The 26017-nt window shown below is 44.4% G+C and overlaps 3 protein-coding genes across 6 annotated transcripts; 2 read left to right on the top strand and 1 right to left on the bottom strand.

Moving 5' to 3' along the window:
* Positions 1 to 400: 400 nt before the first annotated feature.
* LOC137440778 (probable E3 ubiquitin-protein ligase HERC4) lies at positions 401 to 23964 on the bottom strand. Of its 4 annotated transcripts, none has more exons than XM_068137347.1 (22): positions 23901 to 23964; positions 22269 to 22398; positions 20116 to 20192; positions 19339 to 19560; positions 18496 to 18587; positions 17804 to 17934; positions 16724 to 16869; positions 16352 to 16428; positions 15954 to 16039; positions 14491 to 14550; positions 13822 to 13924; positions 13480 to 13663; positions 12945 to 13150; positions 11672 to 11770; positions 9913 to 10143; positions 7290 to 7430; positions 7031 to 7197; positions 5974 to 6040; positions 5293 to 5372; positions 3796 to 3979; positions 2923 to 3022; positions 401 to 2781 (listed from the first exon to the last, which is right to left on the bottom strand). In XM_068137347.1, the coding sequence occupies exons 1-22, from the start codon at positions 23962 to 23964 to the stop codon at positions 2567 to 2569; spliced, it is 2862 nt and encodes a 953-aa protein (XP_067993448.1). In that variant the 3' UTR covers positions 401 to 2566. The 4 variants fall into 4 exon arrangements, with proteins under 4 accessions (XP_067993448.1, XP_067993450.1, XP_067993449.1 ...); XM_068137349.1 differs by lacking the exon at positions 23901 to 23964 and adding an exon at positions 23778 to 23808; XM_068137348.1 differs by having other exon boundaries at positions 402 to 2781; positions 12972 to 13150.
* Positions 7578 to 8071, top strand: PYURF (PIGY upstream open reading frame). Its single transcript, XM_068137352.1, has 2 exons — positions 7578 to 7750; positions 7930 to 8071. The coding sequence occupies exons 1-2, from the start codon at positions 7593 to 7595 to the stop codon at positions 8069 to 8071; spliced, it is 300 nt and encodes a 99-aa protein (XP_067993453.1). The 5' UTR covers positions 7578 to 7592.
* On the top strand, positions 8022 to 8837 carry PIGY (phosphatidylinositol glycan anchor biosynthesis class Y). Its single transcript, XM_068137354.1, has one exon. The coding sequence runs from the start codon at positions 8106 to 8108 to the stop codon at positions 8334 to 8336; it is 231 nt and encodes a 76-aa protein (XP_067993455.1). The 5' UTR covers positions 8022 to 8105; the 3' UTR covers positions 8337 to 8837.
* Positions 23965 to 26017: the final 2053 nt, after the last annotated feature.

Below are 26017 nucleotides of genomic sequence, written 5' to 3'. Positions count from 1 at the left end.
CTCACAGATACAATATATCTGTGTGGTGTCCTCTCTGCAGCAAATTTGGCACACAGATCACTCCCAACGCGTTTCACCAGGCTTTGTTTCTCATGGCTTAGAAGCTGCTGGAGTTTCCTGGTCACCCCAGACTCACCCTGGTTACATGAGCTGCTCTGCCAGGCTCTTGCACTTCTTCAGAGGTGATGTTCAGATCAGACAAGTGGTCTAAAAAAAGGATTCCTACTGCAGGTTCAACAGACTTTCGCTGCTTGTGTAAATCCTTTAAAACTCCTGGCTGAGTGTGAGGCTCACTCACTCTTCGTATTTTATAATGAGCACTGCTTGAGAAAATGTAGACACAGCTTGATGATCAAATTCATTTCAGAAGATGAGAGAGGAGCACTCAACCCTGTGCACTCCCAAGGTTTTGGCTGTTGTTTTCTTTCATTTTTTAATGGAAGCAGGGCTTATTTGAGGACAAATTAAAAATAGCCTTGAAAGTTACTCTGGGTTTTAAGCTCCCATGTGATGTTGCATCATACATGATGAAAAGGAAAGTCTTCCAGGCTCTAAATAAACCTATTATCATGTAATCTCTAAATCAGTTATTTTAAACGCCAAACAGAATACGTATTTCATGCACTTGCACAGCATAGATCACTGTGAATTTCCAAGCCCTGACAGAGGCTTAGAAAAGCATAAAAAAAGGAAACAAGCAGTCAGGAGCAGGCTGGTGAAGCACAGCAGGCTAGGATGCCAAGACAAGAGAGCCGTGATGGTGTGGCAGCATCAACCAGACATGGGATTGGGACACTTAATCTCAACAGGGACAACAGCTATGGGCTTCTGACAGTTCCCTCTTCACAGAAAAATACACCTGCATCAGGGTGGTACCTTTCCCAGAGGAATGCAAGCACCCCTGTGGTATCCTGTCTGCCACAGGCAGGTGAGACAGACAGGGCTTAGCTTTGTGCAGGCCATGTGTTCCCTCGCTGCTCTTGGAGGGCAGCTGACATCCTCTGAGGCACTAGCTCCCCTCTATTGCCACTGCTGTGCCACCTGCTGTCCTCTACTGCCCTGGGGCTTCAAGCAAGTGCTGGAAGTTCTTCTTGACTAATTACTATACTATAACTTAAAAGAAAGCTTTCCTTTTCTTAATATGTAACAATGTCCTTTTTACTGAGCTGGACATCCATAAATAACACCCCTGTCTTTCCGAGGAAGCGTTTACTTTCCTAAAGACACAAAAAGCACTAGGCTAACACGCCCTTTCAAAGTAAGCTTACATCGTTTACTGGCACTTCACAGAGGAAGCCTCCCTGGTGCAAGAGGGTGTGCATGTGACACTCAGCACAGAGTCAAGACAGAAGAGGAATTAAAAATTCCTGCCTTCTCACTTGCAATTTTTTACATTCATCTAAAGCAATTCTGCACCAAATGTGAAAGACCTGGACTTGTTTGGCCCATGCAATACTTCCATTTGAAACACAGTTACATCATCCTGTGACTTCTCTCAAGAGTGGCTCCCCACATCAACAAAGACAGAGAACACAGTTACACATAGGCAGCTGCATAATGAGGGAAGAACACAACTACAGGTGTGTGAATTTAATCAATCATTTAATTGAACACAGTAATACATCTTCTTTACATATGTTGGTCCACTGACACATTGAACACACCAAAGAGAAGACTGCTGGAAAATTATTGGGGTTTCTCTCTCTCTTTTACCTACATCAAAATATACAGAAAAATACACATCCTACCTTTACATTCTGCCTAATACTGTCAATATCCTACCAGTGCTATGCACTGTTTTGACAGCAAGCTTCCAGCAGCCCTGCAAGGCTCATGTCCACAGGATTCTGTAGGCAGAGCTGTTCTACAAGCCTAAAATTTTGATTTAATTGGCAAATGTCTCCTTAGAAGATATAAAAAACCCATGATAAATACCACAGTGCTATCACACTAAATAATAAAAAGTCCATTAATGCTTCACAAATACAACTTTTGACAAAGTCTAGAAATGATCAAATCCTCATCTTAAGAACTTCTCTCAGATTAGTCAAAGGTCATATGAAGATGAGCAGACTGCTCCTTCAATTCAGTTTGCAGGAACATGTCTCCTTAGCGTTAGCTGTGCCCCAAGAGAACCCTTTACTAATACAGATGAAAACTTTAGCCTAGCTTCCTCCTGCAAGCTTATCATATCCTGGCTTCATGTTTGGTGATGTACAAATTACAAAAGCCCTGCTGCTGAACGCTCACCAACAAGACTGGCACAGTGCAAACAGGGTGTGCATATATGCAAATACACTCGATCACCAGCTTGCTTCTTGGAAGTGTGTTAAATAGGATTCATCTTTCCTAACTTTATAATCTAACAATCAGGTACCTGGTCTAAGCTCATTTTTTTATAACTAATATAAAGTCTCAGTGATTACACACACCCAAGTGTTTCTGAAGTGCAATGAAAATAAGGCAGGGTAGAAACCAATACATTGGAATTATTAAGAGAACAATATAACAAGTGAAAGAAAGACTTGTTTTCTTATTTTTGTTTTAAAGTGCTCTTGATCAAGAGTCAGGCCAAGCCAAAACTTTCACTATGCTCTATGGCATAGAGCAACTCTTTCTTGAGTATTCTTTTTGTGCTATATCGGGGGAGGAACAAAACGCGACTGCAGGTATGGGCCTTAATACAGACCTCATCTGGATTTGCTACTTGAGGATCTTTGATATGAAAGGTAAAATTTTCCTGCCCATAGCCAGGGATTCGATCGGATCCTGACAAAAAAGCTGAAGGAAGGAAAGAAGAAAAACAAAAACCAAATTAGCAAATTAAAAGAAACCAACCACAAAACAACATTATCGGAGGATGATGTGTGTTGTGAGGGAGGGAAAAGGGCTATGAAATGTTCAGAATGCCTGATACATTACCAAGAAACAACTTCTTTTTTTCTTCTGGGAGTTTGTGAAACACAGTCCAAAAATTCCTGATGGTTTGATCTAACTTTCCATAACAGATGTAGTTCACATTCTGACAAAGAGATAAAAGTAAATCAGGCCAGTTGATACTATTTACATTTTTACTGAAAGCAACAATATTCTATTCAACAAATTTTATAATCCTGTTCACAGATATTCAGATCCTCTTAACCTTTAGAATCTGCTTATTCATTTGTTTTTCAAAGATTCATTAGACAATCCTTGAGCTATGACTTGGTTTTTAGTCCCCTTCACTCTTCTACACAATGTAGAACAGAACAGAACAGAATAGAACAGAACAGAATAGAATAGACCAGACCAGGTTGGAAGAGACGCTTGAGATCCAACCTGTCATCCAACGCTATCTAATCAACTAAACCATGCAACCAAGCGCCCCATCCAGTCTCTTCCTAAACACCCCCAGTGATGGTGACTCCACCACCTCCCCGGGCAGCCCATTCCAATGGCCAATCACTCTTTCTATGAAGAACTTCTTCCCAACATCCAGCCTAAACCTCCCCTGGTGCAGCTTGAGACTGTGTCCTCTTGTTCTGGTGCTGGTTGCCTGGGAGAAGAGACCAACCCCCACCTGGCTACAACCTCCCTTCAGGTAGTTGTAGAGAGCAATAAGGCCTCCTCTGAGCCTCCTCTTCTCCAGGCTAAAAAATGTAGATTAGAAACAGACTCAAAACAACACCACAAAGCAAAATAAGAGAAAGTCCCTTGAGCTTCCATTTTTCTATCCATGACTTGTGCATTCAATAAAAGGTCAGGAGTTTATGCTCAGCAGATATAGCAGAAGTGTACTGTGCTGGTATCCAATACCTTTTCCAGCAAATGCCAGTCAAATTTTGTGCATCCCTGGAGAACAGTCTGGAGCTCTGCAGGGAGAAACATCTTCCACTTTCTGCCTGGGCAGCCTCTTAAAAACCCTTGCATAAAGTCCTCAAATGGCTTCCGTATCGACTCATTGAACACATAATTCATATACAAGTCAACAAATTCTTTCCTGCAAAGATATTTTGAAATAATTCATTCAAGAGATGCATTTTTTAAAAAAAGATAATTATTGACAACTTTATTCCTTATTCCTTTATTCTGTATGACTTGTGTTAGTCTAGAGTCTTTACTGAGAGCAGGCATCGCTGGCCATTATTCAGTGAGTAAGTTAGGAGGATTACCATACTGGCCAACATGGATTCAGGTTGTTTGTACTTCATGTCAACACTGCAATGAAATCCTATCAGACACCAGTATCTGAAGGGGGCCTACAGGAAGGCTGGGGAAGGACTTCTCAGGATCTCAGGTAGTGACAGGACTAGGGGGAATGGAATGAAGCTGGAGGTGGGGAGATTCAGGCTAGATGTGAGGAGGAGGTTCTTCACCATGAGAGTGGTGAAACCCTGGAATGGGTTGTTCAGGGAGGTGGTCGAGGCCCCGTCCCTGAAGGTGTTTAAGACCAGGCTGGATGAGGCTCTGGCCAGGCTGATCTAGTGTGGGGTGTCCCTGCCCATGGCAGGGGGGTTGGAACTAGATGATCCTTGTGGTCCCTTCCAACCCTGAATGATACTGTGATACTATGATACCACATTATTAAGACGGAACCTAGCAGACTCAAATTGAGTGTAAATTCAGCAAAACTCCAACTGAATGCCCAAGAATTACCCTGAAATCCAAATAAAAAATTGCATGGCTGCTGATCAGTAGAGATTTTTTTAGTGATACTGTACTTGTACGATCAACTCAATGTAACCTCTATACTTCAAGCTTCCTAAATAGCTCTTTCATACATTTTTATGGGTTCTCAGATTATCTGCATAACTCAGGCCACAGAATTTTTCTGTGTCCCTTGTGTTAATATTGACACAGTACCTTATTGATAGACTGTTCCATCTCTGTTATATACCAGATAAATCCCATACAAACAACTAAGCAGGAAATATTTTGCCCATTGAAAAAAAGCCTTACAGAGGTGTACCTATAGCTGGGTTTCCCCCAGAAGTTGTCTGTTTCCCTGAAAATCTTGTTCACAGGTATTTTACACATTTATTAGGAATTTCCTTGTTAAGCCTAGGCATCTCTGTATATGCAGATGCCAGGATGTCCAAGGATCAATCCCCTCACCCACAGCTTGCACAAGCTGCCAATGTCTGGCACATAAGCAGCACATACAGCAAGAATCGAAAGTGAACAACCTGCTGGACCAAGACTGAGGGCACGATGCTGATGTGCAGTATTTTCTAAGGGTATGTAGTGATGGGTACAGATACAGTATTTCATACACTTGTAAGAAGAGAACAGGATAAGAAAAAGAAAACTGACCTGTTATCCCTAGTGACAGGAATGTTGGCACCATGTGCTTTAAGTTCAACGGTAACCATGGAATCTCCTTCTTCTATAATCTATGCATATAAATGAAAACATTGCATGTGTGTATCTATACATGACAGATACACGTGTGCTACATCATTCTTTATTTCTGCAGGGCCTGACATAGCAGTCTTACTAGTTTGAATTTACAGACAAGTTGCATCATTTGCAGCCTCGCCTGAGTACACACATGGCTGTTGGGGTTTGTTTTGAGCAAGAGGGGACATGGGTCCCAGGAACACCTGTGCAATTCAGGCCTTGAAGAATTCTCTGGTGATAATATAGCAGTGGAGTAGGAGATGTGGGAAAGTGTTGATTGCCTGGTATGCTGAAGTCCAGCTGCCCCTGAGAAGGGAGGCAAGCAAGATAAGGAGGAGGCGAGATCTGGGAAAAAGAGCAATTAGACCGAGCAGAAGAAATTCCAGAGTTGTGAAAACAATGATGTAACCTTTTAGAGAGAAACCAATAGTATGTGTTAAATTAGAATAGAATTAACTATGCATAAGATAAGACTATAAATAATGAAGTGTGGAACAATAAAGTTGGATGATTACTATCACTCATATTGAGTGCTGTCGTCCCTGTCTCCGTTCTCGTCACATGGCATGTCTGAATGGCACAATAATGGCTTACCATGAAGTTCATGCTCAGGTTTTCAAAGATCTCATCACATTCTTCATCCAAAATTCTCTGAAGATTCCTTTCAAAAAACAAAGGGGACAAGAGGGAGAAGAAATGGGACTATACAATGCACTTGCAGATTCCACCAAAACCTATCCTTTGATATGCAGTATTTAAATGCATATACATAGAGAACACTTAGAGAGAGCCTTCATATATGGCCCTAATCTGACCTACACACTTATGATCTGTTCCTGCCATGAGCTGAGGGCAAATCCTTCACTGTGAAGGATTGCAGGGAAGTTCATCCCCATACCCTGTGGGGATAATTTTAAACGAAGTTCAGTAGCAAGTGTGCTTGGACCACAGCCTTATTCTTCCAGACATCATCTAGTGAGGAAGTGTGCACCAGTGGGGATGATCTGGGAAAATTGGTTTGGGATGCATCGCTTCTCAAAGTATTGCAGGCAACCTATTGTTTCAATCCACTGAGGACTCTTGCACCTCAAGGGAGTCACTGGCTTGTGAGAAGGGGTTCTCATCTTCTCATCTGGACTTCAGGGGCCTAGAAGCTTTATGCTGGTGGCAGCAGCACTTCTCCCTGCCATATCTGCCTGTAATATCCTTTCCCAACATATGTGACACAACTATAGCATATGGTAATACTGTGCTTATGCATAATAGCATTGTGGAAACTGGCAATTAGTAACTCAGAGAAAGAAACAACATTACTAATTGGGTGCTTAGCTTTCCATGTCCAAACTACAGCTCAAAGTATTTTCAGGTGTATTCACAGCATGGACATAAGATATCATGCGGAGCAGAAATCAGATGCCTTCTAAGCTGTGGGGTCTGGCTTTTTATTTTGGTGATGACAGCTGCTGTTTGAGGCCTTGACAAGGCCCACTTCAGGAATGTGTGGGTTTTTTCAGCTCTGCCACGGCAAACGTAGCTGCCACGGGTACCCAGCATATGGCCGTGGCAGGGATCTCCATGCACATCCTCAGGCTACCAGACCCGCCCCAGCCGTATTTTCTCAGCAGAAGCTCGGCCCGTGCCTGGCTCATACCGGCCTGCGCCTGGCGACAGCTCTTCCAGGTCCTCCAAGGTGGGCGCCAGGCCCAGCAGCTTTTTGTAGAGAGCGGTGGGGAAGGGGAAGGGAGCCATGCACATGTTATACAGGGCCATTCCGCACAGCGTCCCGATCTGGAAAAAGTTCTCCTTTGAACTCGAGGCCTGGTTAAAAACGAACACAATTTTAAAAGCTATGAGCGCCTTTTTCGGGGAGCAGACTCCCCAGCTCCCCGCCCCCGGGGTCAGCCCCCTACCTGGCTGGGGAACCAAGCCAGACCAGAGCCGACGCGGCGGAAGGCTCCGGTGTCGGGATGGCAGAGGGTCCTGGCGGCGACGCTGAAGAGCTCCTTCACCAACCCGCCATGGTCCATTCCTTCCTCGCCCACGAATGCCACCTGCGAAATCCGGAATATCCATAACGCCGGGGACACGGACACCGGCACCGCGGCAGAGAGGAGGGGAGCGGAACCACTGTGCGAGCGCGGCGGCGCAGCCCGGGCGGCTGGAAGCGCCCGCCGGAAGCGGCGCGGGGCGCGGCGGGCCGCGGGGGAGCGGTCATGCTGCGCGGCGTGGGGGCCGTGTTGCGAAGAGCGGCGAGTGGCGGCGGAGGGCAGACGCCGGGGCAGGGCCCGGAATCAGCGCGGCCGCAGCCGCAGCCGCTGGAACCGTCGCTGCTGGGCTTCCTGGTGTGTCCGCTCTCCAAGCGGCCGCTGAGGTGAGGGCCGGGTGCGGGAGGGAAGGCAGCTCTCGCTGCCCGCCCCTGGCTTGCTACTGCCCCGAAGCGAGCGAGGAGGACTAGCAAAGGGCGAACCCTGGTTATTCACTCCTCCTTGGGTTTTGGTTTGTTTGTTTGTTTGCTTGCTTTGGGTTTTTGTCCCCGACTTGCCTGGCCAGGTACGAAGAAGCTACCAACGAGCTCGTTAACGACGAGTTAGGCATCGCGTACCCCATCATCGACGGCATTCCGAACATGGTCCCGGAGGCAGCCAGGACGACTAAGAAGAAGCCCCCAGCCGAGGACTCGAAGCAGCCCTGAGTATCCACCAGTCACAGCAGTGACCTGGGAGGAGATGGCTGGAGGAGGCATGCTCCCCTCCCTGCCCACACTGACTGTACTTGTTCCTCTCCTGTCCTTAGCAGGCTTGTTCTACTCAGCCAGTGTTGATGAAACCTTCCCACAGGGCTGCACCAGCACAAACAGCTTATGTTTCTACAGCCTCCTCCTTCCAGTTACGATACCAGTTTACGTATTCTTCCACCTGTGGACCTGGATGGGAATTAAGCTTTTTCGGCACAACTAGTGTGATGCATTCACTAACCTCTGGGCTTGCCTAAAGCAACACAATTTATTTAATCTCATCAGGTGTTGCAGTTGACTTGAGTGTTCCCTTCTGGCACTAGTGACTGTCATTTCCCTGGTAGTATCAGGAACTGTATGAAGTCATCTGCAGCAGCCTGCTAAGGCAGATTAAGAGGAGGAATAACGACGAGTATGTATTCCTTTTAGCACCTCCCTCCAAGAATGCTGTGTGTTTGTAGTGGCACTAATGAAAATCTGTGTGAGGTGATTGTTTTCACGAGGAAGAACTGTACCCTGACTGAAGTAACTGATCTTAAATAACAAGCATTGACAAGTCAGCAATATGAATTTCTCTTTGAATTACAGCCTGTGGTTTTTGTTTTGAACTGGTTGAAATGTCTATTGAAATGTATTTGTCTCACTGTCAGAAGAACATCAAATGAATTAGGTTGAAGTGTAATAATAAAGCTTGGGTAAAATGAAGAATTTTACATGTATGATACCCATGTCTGTCTGTCCAGTAGCTGCTTCCTTGTATTCTTCAGTGCTTTTTGGTGGGATACTAATAAAGTAATCAAAGTGTTCACACTGTTACTGGGCAAGTAATGCTGTGATACACAGTTATATTAAAAGGCTCACTAGCCAAATGCAGCTGTTTGTCAGGGCTCCTTGTACAATCAGTGGAGAGAAGGTTTAGCTCTAGAGGACAATACAGTGCACAAGCCCTATTCTCTCTAAATAAATACCTTTTTTCAGTTGGTGTAGTAAGGAAGGGGGAATGAAAAGCTTTGACAGCTCCAGCTGGCAAGAAGGCTCAGGCTTACTTGGAAAGAATCAGAACAGGGTAACAGGACAGTGAAGTCAGTATTTACTACAGTACATACATGATGCCAGACTTTTGATGGCCTTTGTGTTAGTGACTGATACAACACATGGTCCTTGAGCTGAGGTCTGCTCTGTACAGGTTCTCACATAAGCCATCTAATGGCTTTTGCAGGGCAGGGTGATACCTAAAGAAAATACAGAACTTTGGGGTTTGTGTGGGAACCACAGGCTAAAGGCACATGGAGACAGCAGCACTACATTGAACTTTCCATCTCTTGCTAGCAGTCTCCTTTTTTTTCCCTTCGGACAGCATCTCCATGAGAGAAACAGCTTTTGTGGCTATGGCTCTGGCTGGCCTCAAAGGTTGGCTCCCAGGCACTGCCTTTTTCACATACAGCCAAACTAGCCTAGAGTCTTTTTAAAAGTCAGTCTAGCAGTAGTAGTAACACTTGGCCAAGTACTAGTTTCCTGAGCAATCCTATTATGTTACCCTAAAGCAACTACACAGTAAATAGCACTGCCACTTGCATTTAACTTGTGCCAACAAAGCTTGATGGCTACCTCACATGAAAGATACTGCTCTCCAGATTCACTCTGCAGCCCCTGTGGAACTTGTTTTATAACAATTTGATGAGTGCTTCTTTTGTCGTATGCTGGGTGACTACTGAACCCCTTCTACCAATGTGTCAGTAACACTGAGGAACATGCTGCAGCAGTGTAGTCAAAGACAACAATACAGTTTGGTGCCTTACCTTTAACATCTTCTTGAATTCCTGGGTCGATGCATTATTTAAGCAGGTCCAGATGTCTTGCAAAAGGTAATGTCTTCTGACTGGTAAAAGCCAGCATTTCTGCTCTACAGTGCAGGAAATACCCACCATTACACAATGGATGGACAAAGCAGTGCATTCTATGTTATGAATGTTGGTCTTGTCTTTCATGTCAAATATGAATGGATATTTGGTCAGCTTCCACTGGGACACCTGAAATGCCAAGAAAGAAAAAGATGTGTTGATTTGCAAAACCAGAGTTCAGGGGTGCATGTGCAGACCGAAGTGACAGTCTATACCCTTGTCAAGCTCCTCTATCTCTGAAATATGCCTTTGTTGTGCATGTGATGCTGCAAATCCTGATTTAGAATCCTGCCAAATTGTGGCAGAATGAGTGATTTAGGTCACTTAAAGAATCACCACCAAAGGTATTTGGAAGAGTGATTTTAATATGATGTTGTAAACTTGAAACTCAAAGTTTGCTGGCAAGGCTCACTCTTTCCTACTACACAGAAGAAACATACAAAGGAAAACCGAGTTAGAGTTGAGGTAGAATGATTTGCACAAAGACCAGATATATAAAAAGGGAAACCCTCCTGTTGAGTCACAAGGTTCAGTTGCTTCCCAAACACCTGTAGGAGCTTAGGTGTGGTCATGCCCAATCTCAGACTCAGGCAACATATTGCATCTAATGGAACATATACAAAGGGTAAGGAAAAACTCTGGCTGAGGGAGCCACCAACAGAGGCACACTTTCTGAATGCAGCTTCTAAACACTTCTGTGAGTAGGAACACACTGACTGAGAGGCATCTGAACTACCTGTGCAGGCAGACACTTTGTGTTACAGTGCCCCAAGAGTAAAATAAAGATAGTGATTTTAATAGCATCTTCCATAATTTGCCTATCCAGATTATAGGACACTGCTAAAAATGTTTTATTTATGAACTATAATACCACAAGTAGATACTGATATACAAAATAATTCAAAGTGTTACATATCCAGTGTGACAAGGCAGCAACTTCAGCTAATGTCCTATTTGGCTTTTGATTTTATAGTGTTTCACAAACCTCTTCTGCTCTGTTTAATTGATACAAAATAGGTACATTAGCAAACAAAAGCTTATGGAAGAATTGGGCAATTGTCCAGCAAATTCCAGCCAAACTGCCAGAAAACTGCCATTTTTTTGCCTAAGAAAGCATCTAGTATCCATGCTTCCATTTCAAGCTGTTTCTTGTGACACTGATTGCATTTTCACTCCTTCATGTCATGAAGAAACAAACCATTTCCCTGATTGTTTTTTGTTACCATGGCTCTAGTTCTAGGTGTAAGTAAATCTAAATGCTTCAAAGGGTTTCTACATAAAAGTTCTAAAGAGACTCCACAATATTTCTGTTAAGTAAACATAATAAAATCCAGAGTAACAAGAAGTGTAACAATCATTCCTCATGGTGCTCTTTCACACTGATCACCAGTTCAAAGCAAATAGAGCTGCTTAAGATGCTGGAGGACAGCTCTGACTCCCAGAAGCAGGGGTCTTCTCAGGAAAGGCACTATTGTAGCTGATAAAATAGCAGAATGGTAAATGGCTTGCATAATTTGGAACAGCTGGAGGACTAGGGAAAATGCATTGTCTTCAAAATGTACTGGGCTAGAGCCTAGAGTTGACTTCCATATATACAAACTCATTTAAATGAAATAGAAAATGCCTGGTTTATACTGCTGGTAAGATTTATACTTACATTTTGGGCACTAAAGAGACAATAATATCGTACAAACACTTTCACTTGAGGCACATGGAAGTTGTTTTCTTGTACTCTGAAACCAGTTCTGGAGTTCACCTGCATTGATACGAAATTAGAATACATAGAATAAACCAGGATGGAAGAGACCTTCAAGATCATCGCGTCCAACCCATCAACCAATCCAACCCACCCAAACAACTAACCCATGGCACCAAAATTAAAAGGAGTATCAGCAGATCTCATGAGCTAAGCATCTCTGTGCCAGGACAGGACTAAGTAGTAACTAGGCTTTCTGCAGAAAGAGCTCTGAGATCCTGCACAGAAGTCAAAGGACAGAAGTGCTATGAGTAGCACAGCTCTCAACAGTGTGAAAGCCATGTATAAAATAGCAGCAAAGCAATTTACAATCAATATCCCTTAGCAGGATTCCATCAGGAAAAGTATGCTTCATTTTTAGTCTTTCATGTTGCAGGAGAATCCAAAGTTCTCTATTCAGGTTCATATATGGTGCCTGAGAAAGATATGATTTTGAGGGAGGCACCAAACACATAAAGCTCTAAATAGTGTAACATGTAAAGCTCCAAATGATGGTAGAGTAGGCCTGCTGCACTTTTGAGTTTATTTACCAAGATAAATGCAGATTCATAAATAAACTTTAAGGCCCAAATCTGTATTCTCAGCCAAAAGGACATTCAATCCTGAACAAAACTTAAAAACTCTCTCTAATTCATACTTATACAAGTGCACGCTGGAGCACTTGACTTCCCTAAACTTTGAACATCTCAGCAGGAGAAAGCATGGTTGTCAACAAGAACATAGTTATTGCCCTCTCCCTTCCCTTGAAGCTAAAGATGCTCTAATCCTATTGTCCCAGAAGATTTCTCAGGTAACAGGCTCTTAAAGCATTGCACAGCATTACTGTGGCAGCCATGATGTGCCAAGAAGGTGGGTGGTTGTTTAAACGCTGTCAGCAGTTACTGGGGTGAGGGATCTCAGCAGCAGCAAGGGGAATGGGCAGGCTTCTGTAATGGCCACTGCATCCAGTGCATGCAGTCCTCACACCACTGAAAACAAACCCCCAGTGGCTATAACATGCCTCAGCCCTTTATTTCTATAGAGTGTCAGCCAGGCGCAACACAAGAGCTGGTGTAGAGCCAAAGAGATTCCTAACGGAACATAAAATGACAAAGGCCCCATGTTCCCTTGTAAGAAGGAAACTCAGAAAAATCTACAACTACAAAGGATTTAAATTCATATCAATACATCCTACCCAGTCACAATCCAAAGTCTGTATCACCTGGTAAAGGATCTGCAGTGTCTGCAGAATCGCTGTTTCAGGAGCGTGCAGGTCGAAGGGGTTTCTTTGACGCTGTATGATTTCCCTCAAAAACTGAGACAAGATTTTCTGGGAAACCCTCTGATATAGAATGACCAGCTGCTTGAAAAAGGATGTTTCTAGACTTGACCACAGGCATTCTGTAAAGAAAACAGCTAGTGAAATATTTGTTGCAGGTAACATGCAAATAACTGTAATTTGTGACTGAAGCCACATTCTTTCTTCGTCAAAGGAATTAGCATCACCCCACCACCTCACCCTCAAAAAAAAAAAAACCAAACCCCAAACAAAACCTTACCTTTGCACTGCAAAAATTAATAACCCCCAGGATAGTCACCATGTTTTTACTCCTACCAAAAGCATTTCTTGCACACTGAACTCTGGACCAAATTGCATCAGCGATTCCTGCTCTGCAGCCAAAAATGACCAAGCAGTTAAAGCATTCAGTTCTATTATCATAAAACCCTACCAAGAGTTTGCTGGGCCTTGGGCTGTAGTTTCATGATGGCTTGTGCTAGCAGCCTGAGTGAACAGTAAGAGCTGTCATCCTCTCCCTGCAGAAGGAAAGGCAAGATCAAGTAGACTCTGAAATTTTCAGGCGAGGTGGGAGAGGATGACAATGATGGCAGTAACTTCTCAATTTCCTTGAGCACCTTTAGAGTAAAACAAAAACAAAACAAGGGTTAAAAATGAAATTATGTTTTGCCAAAATCATCTATGAATTAGGCTGCCCCAAAATTCCCAAGTTTCATTTATGAATCCAGAGCTCCTCAGTATCTGTGCAGCAAGAATCTTTGTACCGAACTCTTACCTGCTGCAACACTTCTGGCATTTTGCTGATCTCCTTATAAAAATCTTGCACTTGTGACATGTCTACACCTGAAACCTCTTTGGAAGTTTTGAAATGTTTGTCTCTATCACAAAGGGAAACAAAAGAACACCAAATTATGTGAGAAGCTTGGTGGGGGGTGGGGGGTTTTACTAACTGAACAGTGAAGCATCATAACATCAGAAAATACTTGAAAAGTTCATCTGACTCCAGTGGGTATAATTTCATCTGTTCTATGAAGATACTCCCACTATGGAGTGACTTGATTAATGTTCTGTCCTTTTTGTTTTGTGTAGCTGTGCAAGGTTAATGGTAGGCTCCTGTATGTCACCCTAAAACCACTTGCACTTCACTGCTGGGAAGAGTTATTATGGATCCTTCAGGAGCTGTAATATTGCCTAAAGGGATTATCATCATCTGTCAAATGTCACTATGGGATGATCTGCTAGAGTGTGGGCTGCTAAATCAAATTTCAGTAGGACGTGGGGGATAAAAAAATCAATTTTAACTTGGGCTTTGAGAAATACAGACTGCATCTTCCAAATTTAGATACAATTAATCTCCTCTCCATGCATGGGCTAAAATAGCACTTTCTTGTCAGTTAACATGCAGCCCAATACATTCTATTATGTCTAAGTCAGTGCATACTACCTTTTCTCCAAGAAGCTTCCATTGATGCACGCCTCAGATGAAAAGATTAGTCTAATATTCCTGATAGTAAAAAACAAACCAAAGTCAACATGAGTAGGAACGTCAGGATTTTAACTCTGAAGAGAACAAAAACCATGTGTACAAGTGTGTCTGCACTTGACCGCACAAAACTTTTCTTGGCGCCACCACACCAAAAGCATTGTAGAAGACGCTGTGGCTGAGGAGTTACTGACCTTTGACAAGCCACCTCTGCTCTCCCGGCCCTTGTGAAAGTACCTCATGCCAGTCTGTAATACATGCTATTGGGTGTTAGAATGGAGATGTCTTTTCCTGGCAGGTTGGGACATCAACTGATTTTTTTGTTGTTGTGAGGAAAAAAAAACCAAACCAAACCAACCAAACCAACCAACCAAAAAACCACCACTGCAGCATAGGAGGGAAAAGGAAATCCTCTATGGACAGGACCTTTGTGGCACACTGAGGGAAAATTCATCAAGGGATCCATTTACTGCTACATGAAAGCTGTATTCTCAGTATCTGAAGAGATGTTAGAATGGATGTGAGAAGGAGGTTCTTCACCATGAGAGTGGTGAAGCCCTGGAATGGGTTGTCCAGAGAGGTGGGTGAGGCCCCATCCCTGGGGGTGTTTAAGAGCAGGCTAGATGAGGCTCTGGCCAGCCTGATCTAGTGTGGGATGTCCCTGCCCATGGCAGGGGGGTTGGAACTAGATGATCCTTGTGGTCCCTTCCAACCCTGACTGATACTATGATACTATGAATTACATTCCTAGTTCTATTCTTATGAAAACAGCTATTTTATTGAGCAGTTTCCTGTCAGTCCCTTCCTTTTGAGATGTGGAAAGAACACTCTCACCATATCAACAACTGCTTTCCATACAATCCAAACCATACCAGAAGTTGTCAGGGAAATACATAGATCCAAATTAGGCAAGATTTTTAAATGCTCAAAATCAGCAGTTGGAGTCAGGCTTGTCCAAAGAAAATAGACTCCCACGTAAGACCTGAAGAACATAAGACTACATAATCTGAATTCTCATCCATAAGTGAAAAGCTTCCCACAGTAATACATACTTACTGCTTTTGAAATGGGTAACTAAAGAAGAGATCACTAGTTGTTAAATGCTGACACAAAATGTCCCAGTCTGGGTACTGTGAATTGTGATTTTTGCACAAGGCCTGTCTGCAGAGCAAATATTTCACTGATTTAAATTGTGAGCTTTTCATCTACTTAACAACCATTCTGTGCAAGAAAACAGGTTTCCAAAGCCAGGCAGCTCTGTTCCTGCAAAAAGGTTACCAAAGGACAGTTGCTGAACAACACCACTTTTTGCTGTGCAAAACCTAACTAAGAAGTGCTGGTAGAAGACTCTGTTTCAGCTGAGAAGATCACATATTAAGGAAACAAACAAAAAAAAAACCAGACCCAGCAGGTTTTTGACTTACGTTTTTATAGTCTTCCAGTGTTGCAAACTGGGATCAGAAAGCCACACATTCATTTCATCCTGCAGAGTGGCAATTCTATTCAAAATCTAGGTAAAATGCATGAAAATATTGACAAGATTACAGGTCCAGCAGATGAAATTCTGTTTTCAAGGCAATCATTACAAGGAGATTTCAGTGTAGGTATGAAGAAATTAATAGTCACCCAACGTGATCCAGATGCACTAGCCACAGAACAGATACATAATTGCAATACAAGTTAGTTTCTGGGTAAGCACAGCAAGAGCTTCAAGAGAAGTGTATGAACTTGGAGCACTAAAAGCAGGATGGAAAATTCCACTATTTCCAGCAGTAATGTGAAAAACAGTAAAGTTAGAAGCCACGGTCCAATACGCACACACCTTTCTCTTCTTGCGAAGGACAATAGTTGGGTTTCCTTCAGCAGTAAGTTCAATCACCTTTTCTGACTTTTTTCCTCCTGTTAAATAATATAAAAAGCCCTCAAATGAATATTTGGAGAGACAACTAGTATCTTCAGAGAGCTCACTGCACAGATGTGGAATAGTAAACAACCAAATCCCTCAGATAGAATCAACCTTTACACAGACAGCAGCTATGTGGCCATTGCCCACAATGATAAATCAAGCAGCTTTGGATGACTAAGCAAGCATGTGACATATTGTTAGCCTCTCCATGTAAATATGAAATCAAGAAAGCAAGCATCTCCTTGGAAGAAACAAATACAGATGGTACACATCTGCAATGCTCATTACCCTGGCAGCATTTTCCGGTGCTCACTGGTGCATTGACAGGAAGTGGTATTAACTGATTAGTTTTTCCCTTATCTCCCAGATGTCCTTCGTCAGAACCGAAAAAATAGACTTTCTCCAAGGAGGGGACATAGGCCAGGGTGTACTGTCTGTGCAGAAAAACAGTCATAATAAGATAATATCACTGGGCTAATCAGAATACAACGTACAGATGTATTTTCAGAGTGGATAGCTGAGGCTTGTCTTTAAGACCTGATGGTCCAGCTACAGAATCCCTTTAACCAAAGTCTTAGGACCCTTCCTTTAAGGGAGGTCATAGATAGGAAGTCCAGGAAGGCTGTGGATGCCCTGTCCCTGGAAGTATTCAAGACCAGATTTGATGAGGCCTTGAGAACCTGGTCTAGTGGAAGGTGTCCTTGCCCATGGAAGTGGAATTGTAACTAGATGACCTTTAAGGTCTGCCTCCAAACTAAACCATTCTAGGAATGTATAAACATTCAACAATAAAGGAAAAGACAGACTCGAATTTCCTACACTGTCCTCTAATTTACACTCGTGCCACATTCAAAACCAGTCTCATGCTTGATAGCTTCATGTTCTTCCATTTTTACAAGTGCAACTTCTGTGCTGCAGAGCCTGATACATAGCCCAGGAAAGTTAACAGGAGACTTTTATGGTGCTGTTTGAGAAAGGCAAAATGAAACTAGATAATTACCACCATTCTTCAGTTCTTTCTAAGCCCTCACCAGTTTGTCAAAGTGCAGGAACCCTGCAGCTTTCCCAATTCAGACTTTTAATGGTCTTTGTCTTTCAGAACCCATTACACCTCTCAGTTCTTCAAAAAGAAAAAAAAAACCAAACCAACCAACCAAACAAAAAAAACCCACAACACAAGGGCTTTTGATATTTTTAGCAGCCTGCTCCCTCTGCATGGGCTGAGGGTTCTGCTTTCTGTGGCTGTGGCAGGAGAGCAGCTTACACTTGAAGACTGGACAGTATTCTGAGAGTGCTGACCTACTGGGACACAGGGTGTTTCTCCCTAGCACCCTGATCTTAGAAGGCATGTTACTGGTATTTTCCCACCTGCCACAGGCAACCTGCGAAACTCTTGCTCCCCACAGCTCAGCCACCACACGAGGTGTGAGTTCATTCCGGGTGGAGTTGTGACCAAGCTGGCCAGCCCCTCCTGCTCCAAAGGTGCACACCAGCCCCTCCTTGAAGACAAAGAAGGAAACAATAGGATTATGGAAGCATTAACAGTATTCAAACGGCCACCACCAAAAGTGAAAGCCATCAAGACACACTATGGGACTTGATTCAGAACATCCCTGATTCTAACACAGGTAGAGTTCACTGTGCATCAAGCCTAATCATACACTGTAACACCCAAATCATTTAGCTTCTGAGACAAGCAATTTAATTCCTGAGATAATTCCCTGTGGTTTAAGAATTTTACCCTAGTGAATTAGCTATCATTCACTTTTTCTGAAGTCCCTGATATGCTACAAAACCCCAAAACAGCTTCAAAAAGTTGAACTGGAAATCTTTGCTCCAGGCTTCCCATTCACCATCTCTTTGCAAAAGTTTGCATGCAGGTGATGGGATTGTGAGAAAAGGGCAGTGTCACCAATAGCTCAGTCAGCATTCCTTGGGGATCATCTTCAGACTTGGACAGAAGCAAGCATTGCCTTCCCAGTTTTCCATGCTGACTCTTAGTGGCACAGCTTTTCTCCCAGGGGGAGGCCTCAGATGTTGACTTTCCATTTCAGACTCACCTTAGAGAGAACTGCAGTATGATCTGCCCCACATGAGATAAACACAGTCTTCCAGTGCTCTAAGGCTCCAACATATGTCGGGCAGTCCCTGTCTGAAGAGAAAATAATGTTGCTAAGGGGAAAGAGTACCAGAGAGTCTCACACAAAGAAAGATTTAGAAAATGAAAATAAGGGGAGTTAGCACTTTTCTCTCTTATAGGAATTAATGTATTTACTACTTGGTTTAGTATAATGCTATATCACATTCTCTTCTCATAATCTTCTCTCTTTTTCATAGTACTTTCTTTTCATTTACATTTGATCTGAAACAAAATGCAGTGATTTCACATCTGCCTGCCAAAAGGTACTTGGGTTCAAAATGTCTGATTCTCAAGGGTGTGGACTCATTCAGATCCTGCTGACTTCAGATTCTGTCTGGCTAGGGCAACTCTGCTCTAACCTTCTATGTCTCAAGACAACAGGTGTTTTTAATTCTTCTTTCACCTTTGTTTACAGAGAATTAAAGGCGGCAATAATGTACAAAATCAATTTCTTTCATACAAGACTGCCTGGAGCAAGAATAGGAGAGGAAAGAGACCTCTGAGATACATAGTTTTAAGAGCTCATGATATCCAGCTGGCCACATAAAAAAAGAAATAAGACCCCTAAGTCCCTTGTCCCTGCATGCCTTTCCTGGTCAAGATACTATAGCTCAGAAACAAACAAATTATCCAGGTATACTTTCCTCAAAAGACTTTACTGTCTACTGCTGCTCCAAAGGGATTTGACAGTCCAGAGCTACTCCTATGTCTGCAGTAAGCTCACTGACCACAAAAACATCTTCCTACTGCTGTCCTTCCTTACCGTTTGTATCTCCAAGTCCCAGCTGTCCAAACTCATTCTTTCCCCAGGAGTATACAGCTCCAGATAGTGATACAGTGATACTGTGAGATCCTCCAGCAGCAATTTGAGCATGTGGGACGCCCTGTAGTGTTTTCACCACCCGTGGCTGGGAGCTGAATGGGGTTTGACTCCCCAGTCCAAGCTGTCCGTGGGTGTTCTTGCCCCAGGTGAAGATCACACCACCTTCACAGAGAGAACGAAAGAAAACAGCTCAGTCTCACTGCTTCCCTTGCGCCTTTGCACTTTGTCAATGGGACCAACATTGGTGCTGGTTTTAGGGTGCTGCAAGGTGAAACCATCACAAGCAACCAAATCTCCCTCTTTGCTTCAGACCCCTTTTGGTCAGTCTCAGGTTGCCAGTGTGACTCAGCCCAGCAAGAACAAAGGCAAGGTATTTCCATCTCTAAAGCTGTACTTGCAAGAAGTTCTCAACCATAAAAGTACTTCATCTTAAGAATGGGCAGTTCTGGTGACTGCACCACAGGTGGCCACATCTGCTCTCCACAGCACACCTTTGCAGAGGGGTAGTGCTCTGGAACTATAGAGAGACAGAGCTACAGATCCCTAGGTGCTGGGAGGAAAGGGCAGTGCTGAGAACCAGCACACTTTGTTCCCCACCCATGACTTACTACTCTTTAACAGTGTCACAAGCCGCTGGGAGGAGCTCACTCCCTTTTGAAAGCAAGCCTACCATAGTGTGACTGCTTTTGGAGGAGAAATGTGCTCGGAAAAGGCTACCTCTGGACAGCGCCATGGAGTGGTAGTTCCCACATGCTATTTGTACAATATCTTGGGTTTCTAGTTCTTTCACCAGCCTACAAAGATAAGGAGAAGAGGTGAGTCAAAATAGATAGATGCTGTACCATGAGACAAACCAAAGATGTTCTGCTTGCCAAGTTATCACAGTATCACAGTATAACTTAGGTTGGAAAGGACCTCGAGGATCATTGAGTCCAACCTATCAACACAGACCCCATGACTAGACCATGGCACCAAGTGCCACGTCCAATCTCCTCTTGAACACCTCCAGGGTCGATGACTCAACCACCTCCCTGGGCAACCCGTTCCAATGACGAATGACTCGCTCGGTGAAGAACTTTCTCCTCACCTAAACCTCCCCTGGCACAGCTTGAGACTGTGTCCCCTTGTTCTGGTGCTGGTTGCCTGGGAGAAGAGGCCAACCCCTTCCCGGCCAGAACCACCCCTCAGGTAGTTGTAGAGGACAATGAGGTCACCCCTGAGCCTCCTCTTCTCCAGGCTAAACAATCCCAGCTCCCTCAGCTTCTCCTCATAGGGCTTGTGTTCAAGGCCTCTCACCAGCCTTGTTGCCCTTCTAGCATATTTAGCAGGAATTGTGATGTAGAAAAACATAGGTCACCTGTAAGTTGATTCACCCTGGTCTTATCATGGTAGCCTGCTGGGCTAGCTCATTTGACTGTGGTTTGCACCACAGCAGGCTGGAAGAGAATCAGGCTCAGCCCATGGCATAACTTAACCAGCAGATGTGCTTGGGTCTTTCATCTGCACTTTTTCCAAGCCACCTGTGGTTTGTAAGTCATGTGCATTACTCTAATAGGTGGTACCTATCCTTACTAAGTTTGAGAGAAAGCAGTCTCCTGTGCATCCCAAGCAGCTTAGGTCTTGGTATTAGCCTCAAAACCAGTGCACTTCTTGCTGGGTTGAAAAAAGAAGACAAAATTTTAGGGACCAGAAATGTATGTGTTCCAGTTCTGCCTCTACAACAGAAACGTGCCTTAGTCTTTTGATGTTACCTTTAGGAAAAGCATTTTCTGACTTTGACTGTTAAGAAATAGTAGTTGTTTCACTTAAGCAAGTATGGTTTAAATAGAATTAATCACTTAAGAGTTATAATGTCTTGTGCTTTAGAATGCTGCTTGCTTAGCTTTACTTAGCCTGAGTAGCTGGATTTGCTGAATCATAGAATCAAAGAATGGCTCAGATTGGAAGGGAAGAGATCATCTACTCCAGCCTCTCCACCATGGACAGGGATGCTTCTCAACTAGACTCAGGGTGTTCAAGGCTTCATACAACTTGGCCTTGAACACCCCCAGAAAGAAGGCATCTGCAACCTTCCTGGGCAACCTATTCCAGGGTCTCACCACCCTCATACTGAAGAACTTCTTCCTAAGATCCAGTCTAAAACTGGATCCTCAGCTTTAAGCCATTCTCCCTTATCCTGTCTCTAGACACCCTCATGTAAAGTCCCTCTCCAGCCTTCCTGTAGCATCTCTTCAGGTATTGGAAGGCAGTTCTAAGGTCCCCCTGGAGGCTTCTCTTCTCCAGGCTGATCAACCCCAGCTCCCTCAGCCTATCCTCATAGCAGAGGTGTTCCAGCCTTAGGGTCATCCTTGTGGCCCTCCTCTGCACTCACTCCAACAGCTCTGAACCCTTAGGCTGCAAGCTGTACATTTGCACTAGAGTTTACTGAACTGTACTTACTTAGTCAAAAATAGGGCCTCCAGAACAAGTTTAAATCAAGAGTTCTGGAGGGCTTCAAGGCTACAACCATGACCAGTAGCTGCAACTAGTCAAGATAATAGCCTGCAGTTACTGAAGGAAAGCAATGAGTCCAAAGGTATCAGGAGGATCTCAGACCAGAATCACCATTGGACCAAAGGGCACATGAGAGGTGTGTGCAGCCTGCATGGAGGGTGGATGCATAGTCTTTAACGGTATACGTTCACAGGCATTTCTTAGTAAAAGGTCCCTCTTGCAAGACAACCAGCTCAAGCTAACCCTGCTGCTGTATCATTATATTATTTATTTTTGTGAGATTCTATGCCTGAGATTCTGCTTTGGGAAACCGAGGGTTCAGATTGCACTTCTTTACCAGTTATCATCCATACTTCCACCCCATGAAAGCTTCTTACCTTGTTGTAGACCTGACAGCTGGATCTCTAATCCAATGTTCAGAAACCTTCCCATCAGGGAAAAGAACAAGCTTATGTGTTTCACTGTGGTTTGAGCATTGCATCTGATTCCTCTCCAGCTGTGTGTGCCCTGCAGAACAGATACAGCTACACTAAGAAAACAGGCATCTTAACCATCTTGGCCCCCTCCCTAAGATCTCTGTGTGCTAATGTTTTCACCAGGAGCTTCTCCTCCTCAGGAAAATGCGTGACAAGCGTGTATGACTTGTTTTCTTGGGAACCTTAGTATTTCAGAGTCTCACCCATTGCCTGGTTTCACACCAGATGACTTTCCTGGCTACCACTAAAAGGCACTTCTCCATCTCTTAGGCTGCTGTGCCACCAGCTCCTCAGACAATCAGCAAAATCTCACCAGAAGCATACCCTGTTACTTTTGCCCAGCTGTGGAGAGTGTCCTCAGGAGATAAAGCACTTCCTGAGGTATCTGACTGCCCCAGATTTGTCACAGCCTTGTGGATGAGATGCCTTAAGTCAGATGTTTTTACAAGACACTGGAGAAACAATAATTGAAAATGCACACATTGCCTGTTTTCAGCAGAAGGAAGTCCTTTCTTGTCTGCAGCTGAGGGGTTGCAGATTCTTTCCTGACTGTGAGGCGTCAGATCTGCACATTTACTCATGTGACCCTACTGCGCAGCAAAAGTGTCTGAGAGCCAGGATGCCCAAGCATGAAGGGTGGTCATCAGCAAAGCCTTCTCTGATTTACCTAACACCTCTGGAGACTCACTGTCCACCTGTCTCACATCTCCCCAGCTTAAGCACAATATGTAATCAGGGAGGAGAAGTCTTATCTATTCGCCAGTATAGAATTATATGATGGTTTAGGTTGGAAGAGACCTTGAAGATCATCTAGTTCCACTCCTCACTGCCATGAGCAGGGACACTTCCACTAGACCAGGCTGTTCAAAGTGTGATCCAACCTGGCCTTGAACACTTCCAGGGAAGAAGCATCCAAAGCTTCTCCAGGAAACCTGTTCCAGTGTTTTACCACCCTCTCAGTAAAGAATTTCTTCCTCGTATCTAACCTAAACCAACCATCTCTCAGTTTAAAACCATAACCCCTTGACCCATCACTACACTTCTTGATAGTGGCCCTCCCCATTTTTCCTGTAGGTCCCTGAGGTACTGGAAGGCTACTGTAAGGTGTCCCCAGAGCGTTCTCCCTCCTCTAGGCTAAACGACTCCAGTTCTCTCAGCCTGCCCTTATAGAGAAGGTGTCCCAGCTTCGTGGTCCTTCTCCTGACCCACTCCAACGAGTCCATGTCCTGCTTACGCAGGTTCTCCCTCGTTCCAGCCTTTCCGGATGGCAGAACAGTGGGACAATTTTAAGCATCTCCTGCAGTGCCTCGCTGTCCCCGAGAGGCAGCGCGGCAACTTCGTACGACTTCGACAGCATCTCCTCCACGGATCTCTGCCCGCCCACGCGCGGAGGGTCCCGCAAGGTCTCACCGCCGAGAGAGATGTGCACGGCTCCGGGGGCGGGTCCGCTCTCGGCCAGGGGACTCCCATCCCCGGCAGGGCTCTAGCAGCTCCTGCCGCCCTCCCGACTGATCCGCTTCCGCCGGTCAGTACCTTCCGTGCCTTGCTTGCTCTCCTGGCCCCGCCGCCGCCGCTGCCGCCGCCGTCCCGCCGCCATTCCCCGCTCGCCGGCCGCTCTACAGCTCGGTAGCAGCTGGGACAACACAAGGGCAGGGCCGGAAAGGCCCCGCCCCGGCGGGGAAACGAAAACCGAAACTTGGCGGGTGCCGCGGCAGCGAGCCCAGGATCCCCGACGTCCGAGAGTCCAACGGTGCCAAACTCTGACCCAGCTGGGTGACGTCAAGCGGCAAGTGAAATGCCCTCTTCGGAAATACATCAACATCCAAGAGCCTTGTGCTTCCATTCTCACACCTCTTTCTCTTCCATCATCTGCTTCACGGATCCTTTCGGCTTCCCCCCAGGAACAGCCACCCACCCTGCCCCTTCTCCCACATTTTCTCACTAGAGGGATGTAATTGGTGTGCAAATGAAACTGCTCAAGTGAATGCCTAGGTTATAGTGATGCTGTTTAAGTTAGAGTTAAATATATTACACTGGTCTTCTTTAAGGAGGACCATTAATCGGGGGGGTTATGGTACAAAGCTATTCACTTTGAATATACAACGTGTGCCTTGCTAGGAACCATGTCCTCGAAGAGTAGCCGACAGACTGATGACGCCTAGCCAGCACTGGAAGTTCACATCAAAGTAAAACAAATTGCTGCAAGAAGACATCAAGGACATCACAGATGATCAGACTTAAAGAAGCAAGGACTTCTTGTCAGCCAAAGAAGCATTTATCAGTAAACTGTGAAGATGTAAACCTGTTGCAACTTATGTTCCTAATGAGTGAACTTTGCTCATTAACATGTAATACTAAAACACACTACTCCCTGCCATGAGCTGAGAAACCACTCACCTACAAGACCACCCCTCTCAAGAGCATGTCTTCACAGTTTTGTAGATAGGGTTGCTTTAATTGAATGCAAAGAAGCTGTAAACTAATTAAGTAGTTTGGTGATAAGAAATTGTACATAATGCATGGGGCATTTTGGGGAGGGGTGGGCAACCCCTAGCATCCAAACTTGCACAACTTTGTTAATAAATCAGCATCTCAGCTCTGTAGGTATACTGGCTGTTGACTGGTGGGTGAAAGAATCCAGTTTTTGGACAACACATGCATGAAATAAGGGATACTGATGTGAAGGATGAAACGGATCAGAACATACAACAGCATTTTCATTGTATTCCTCCTAGTTTCCACTGATTAGTCAAATTCAAACTGCTTAAGAAAATGTTATGTTCTTGAATACTCAGCATAGATTTTGGTGGGACACTACAGAAGTCCCAAGAAGCACAACACAAATCTCCAGTTTATACTGGCATTCACTGAAATGCAGTGGAAATTTTGTTACAGAGGCACTAGGAATATTTAGTGTAACACAGAAAGGCACATAGAGACCCCTGGAGTGAAAAAAAAAAGTATATGGAGGAGCAGTGGAAGCAAAGGAAAGTGAACTGGGAACATACAGTAATTAACTTATTTCCAGGGAACCAGGGAACTTATTTCCAGCAACCCAGCCTGGCTTTCCCAGCCACTTCCCTAGACATGTTATGGGTACCTCATCTTCTACAGTACACAGGAAGGTCTTGATATAAAGAAATACTGAGCTAGAGCTGTAAGGTCAAAGCACAAACTATGAAGAGACACTAGAGGTCTGTCTGCACCAAAACATGAACCTCCTTGGAAAGAAAAACCGTGCTCCAAGCAGAGGCAAGGGCACTTCCCTGTTTGGCACAGCGTGTGGATTCAATGGAAGGAAATATGCTGATGTCCTTCCTTAACCAAACTAAAAACCTCCATGTATTGAACACTTGGGAGTTTGATGGAGTGCTTGCTAATAAGGGCAGACCTTCTCTCAAGATAACAGAAAGGAACCACTTCCAGAGTGAGGGAAATGGAGAAATCCAAGGAAATGTATGCAGAGGCCATGATGTCTCAAGAGGAATGTTCCATGGTGGGCCCCAGAGAGTTGAGGAGGCATATGGTGGTAGTCCATTCTCATAGTGTTGGCATCTGAACAGGCATAAGCAGGTCAAATCTTCCAGAGCAGGTTTGGGTAAGTGGGGAACTTACAGTCCCTCTCTGCTGGCCTGACTCATGGCTATGAC

Source organism: Melanerpes formicivorus, unplaced genomic scaffold, assembly GCF_026170545.1.
Source record: "Melanerpes formicivorus ecotype bairdi unplaced genomic scaffold, bMelFor1.0.p_v2 SCAF_4, whole genome shotgun sequence".
NCBI lineage: Eukaryota > Metazoa > Chordata > Aves > Piciformes > Picidae > Melanerpes > Melanerpes formicivorus.
The sequence above is the reverse complement of the archived record's forward strand: the minus strand, read 5'-3'. Positions and strand labels throughout refer to the sequence as shown.

What these genes read in the sequence shown, in the direction of transcription:
- PYURF (XM_068137352.1), top strand. Translation starts at nt 7,593, where the DNA reads ATGCTGCGCGGCGTGGGGGCCGTGTTGCGAAGAGCGGCGAGTGGCGGC. An exon ending in CTCTCCAAGCGGCCGCTGAG is followed by an intron (nt 7,751 to 7,929) that starts GTGAGGGCCGGG and finishes TTGCCTGGCCAG; the next exon opens with GTACGAAGAAGCTACCAACG.
- PIGY (XM_068137354.1), top strand. Translation starts at nt 8,106, where the DNA reads ATGGCTGGAGGAGGCATGCTCCCCTCCCTGCCCACACTGACTGTACTT.
- LOC137440778 (XM_068137347.1), bottom strand. Translation starts at nt 23,964, where the DNA reads ATGGCGGCGGGACGGCGGCGGCAGCGGCGGCGGCGGGGCCAGGAGAGC. An exon ending in ACCTGAGCATGAACTTCATG is followed by an intron (nt 5,373 to 5,973) that starts GTAAGCCATTAT and finishes TTATATGCATAG; the next exon opens with ATTATAGAAGAAGGAGATTC. An exon ending in CCTGTCACTAGGGATAACAG is followed by an intron (nt 3,980 to 5,292) that starts GTCAGTTTTCTT and finishes ATATCTTTGCAG; the next exon opens with GAAAGAATTTGTTGACTTGT.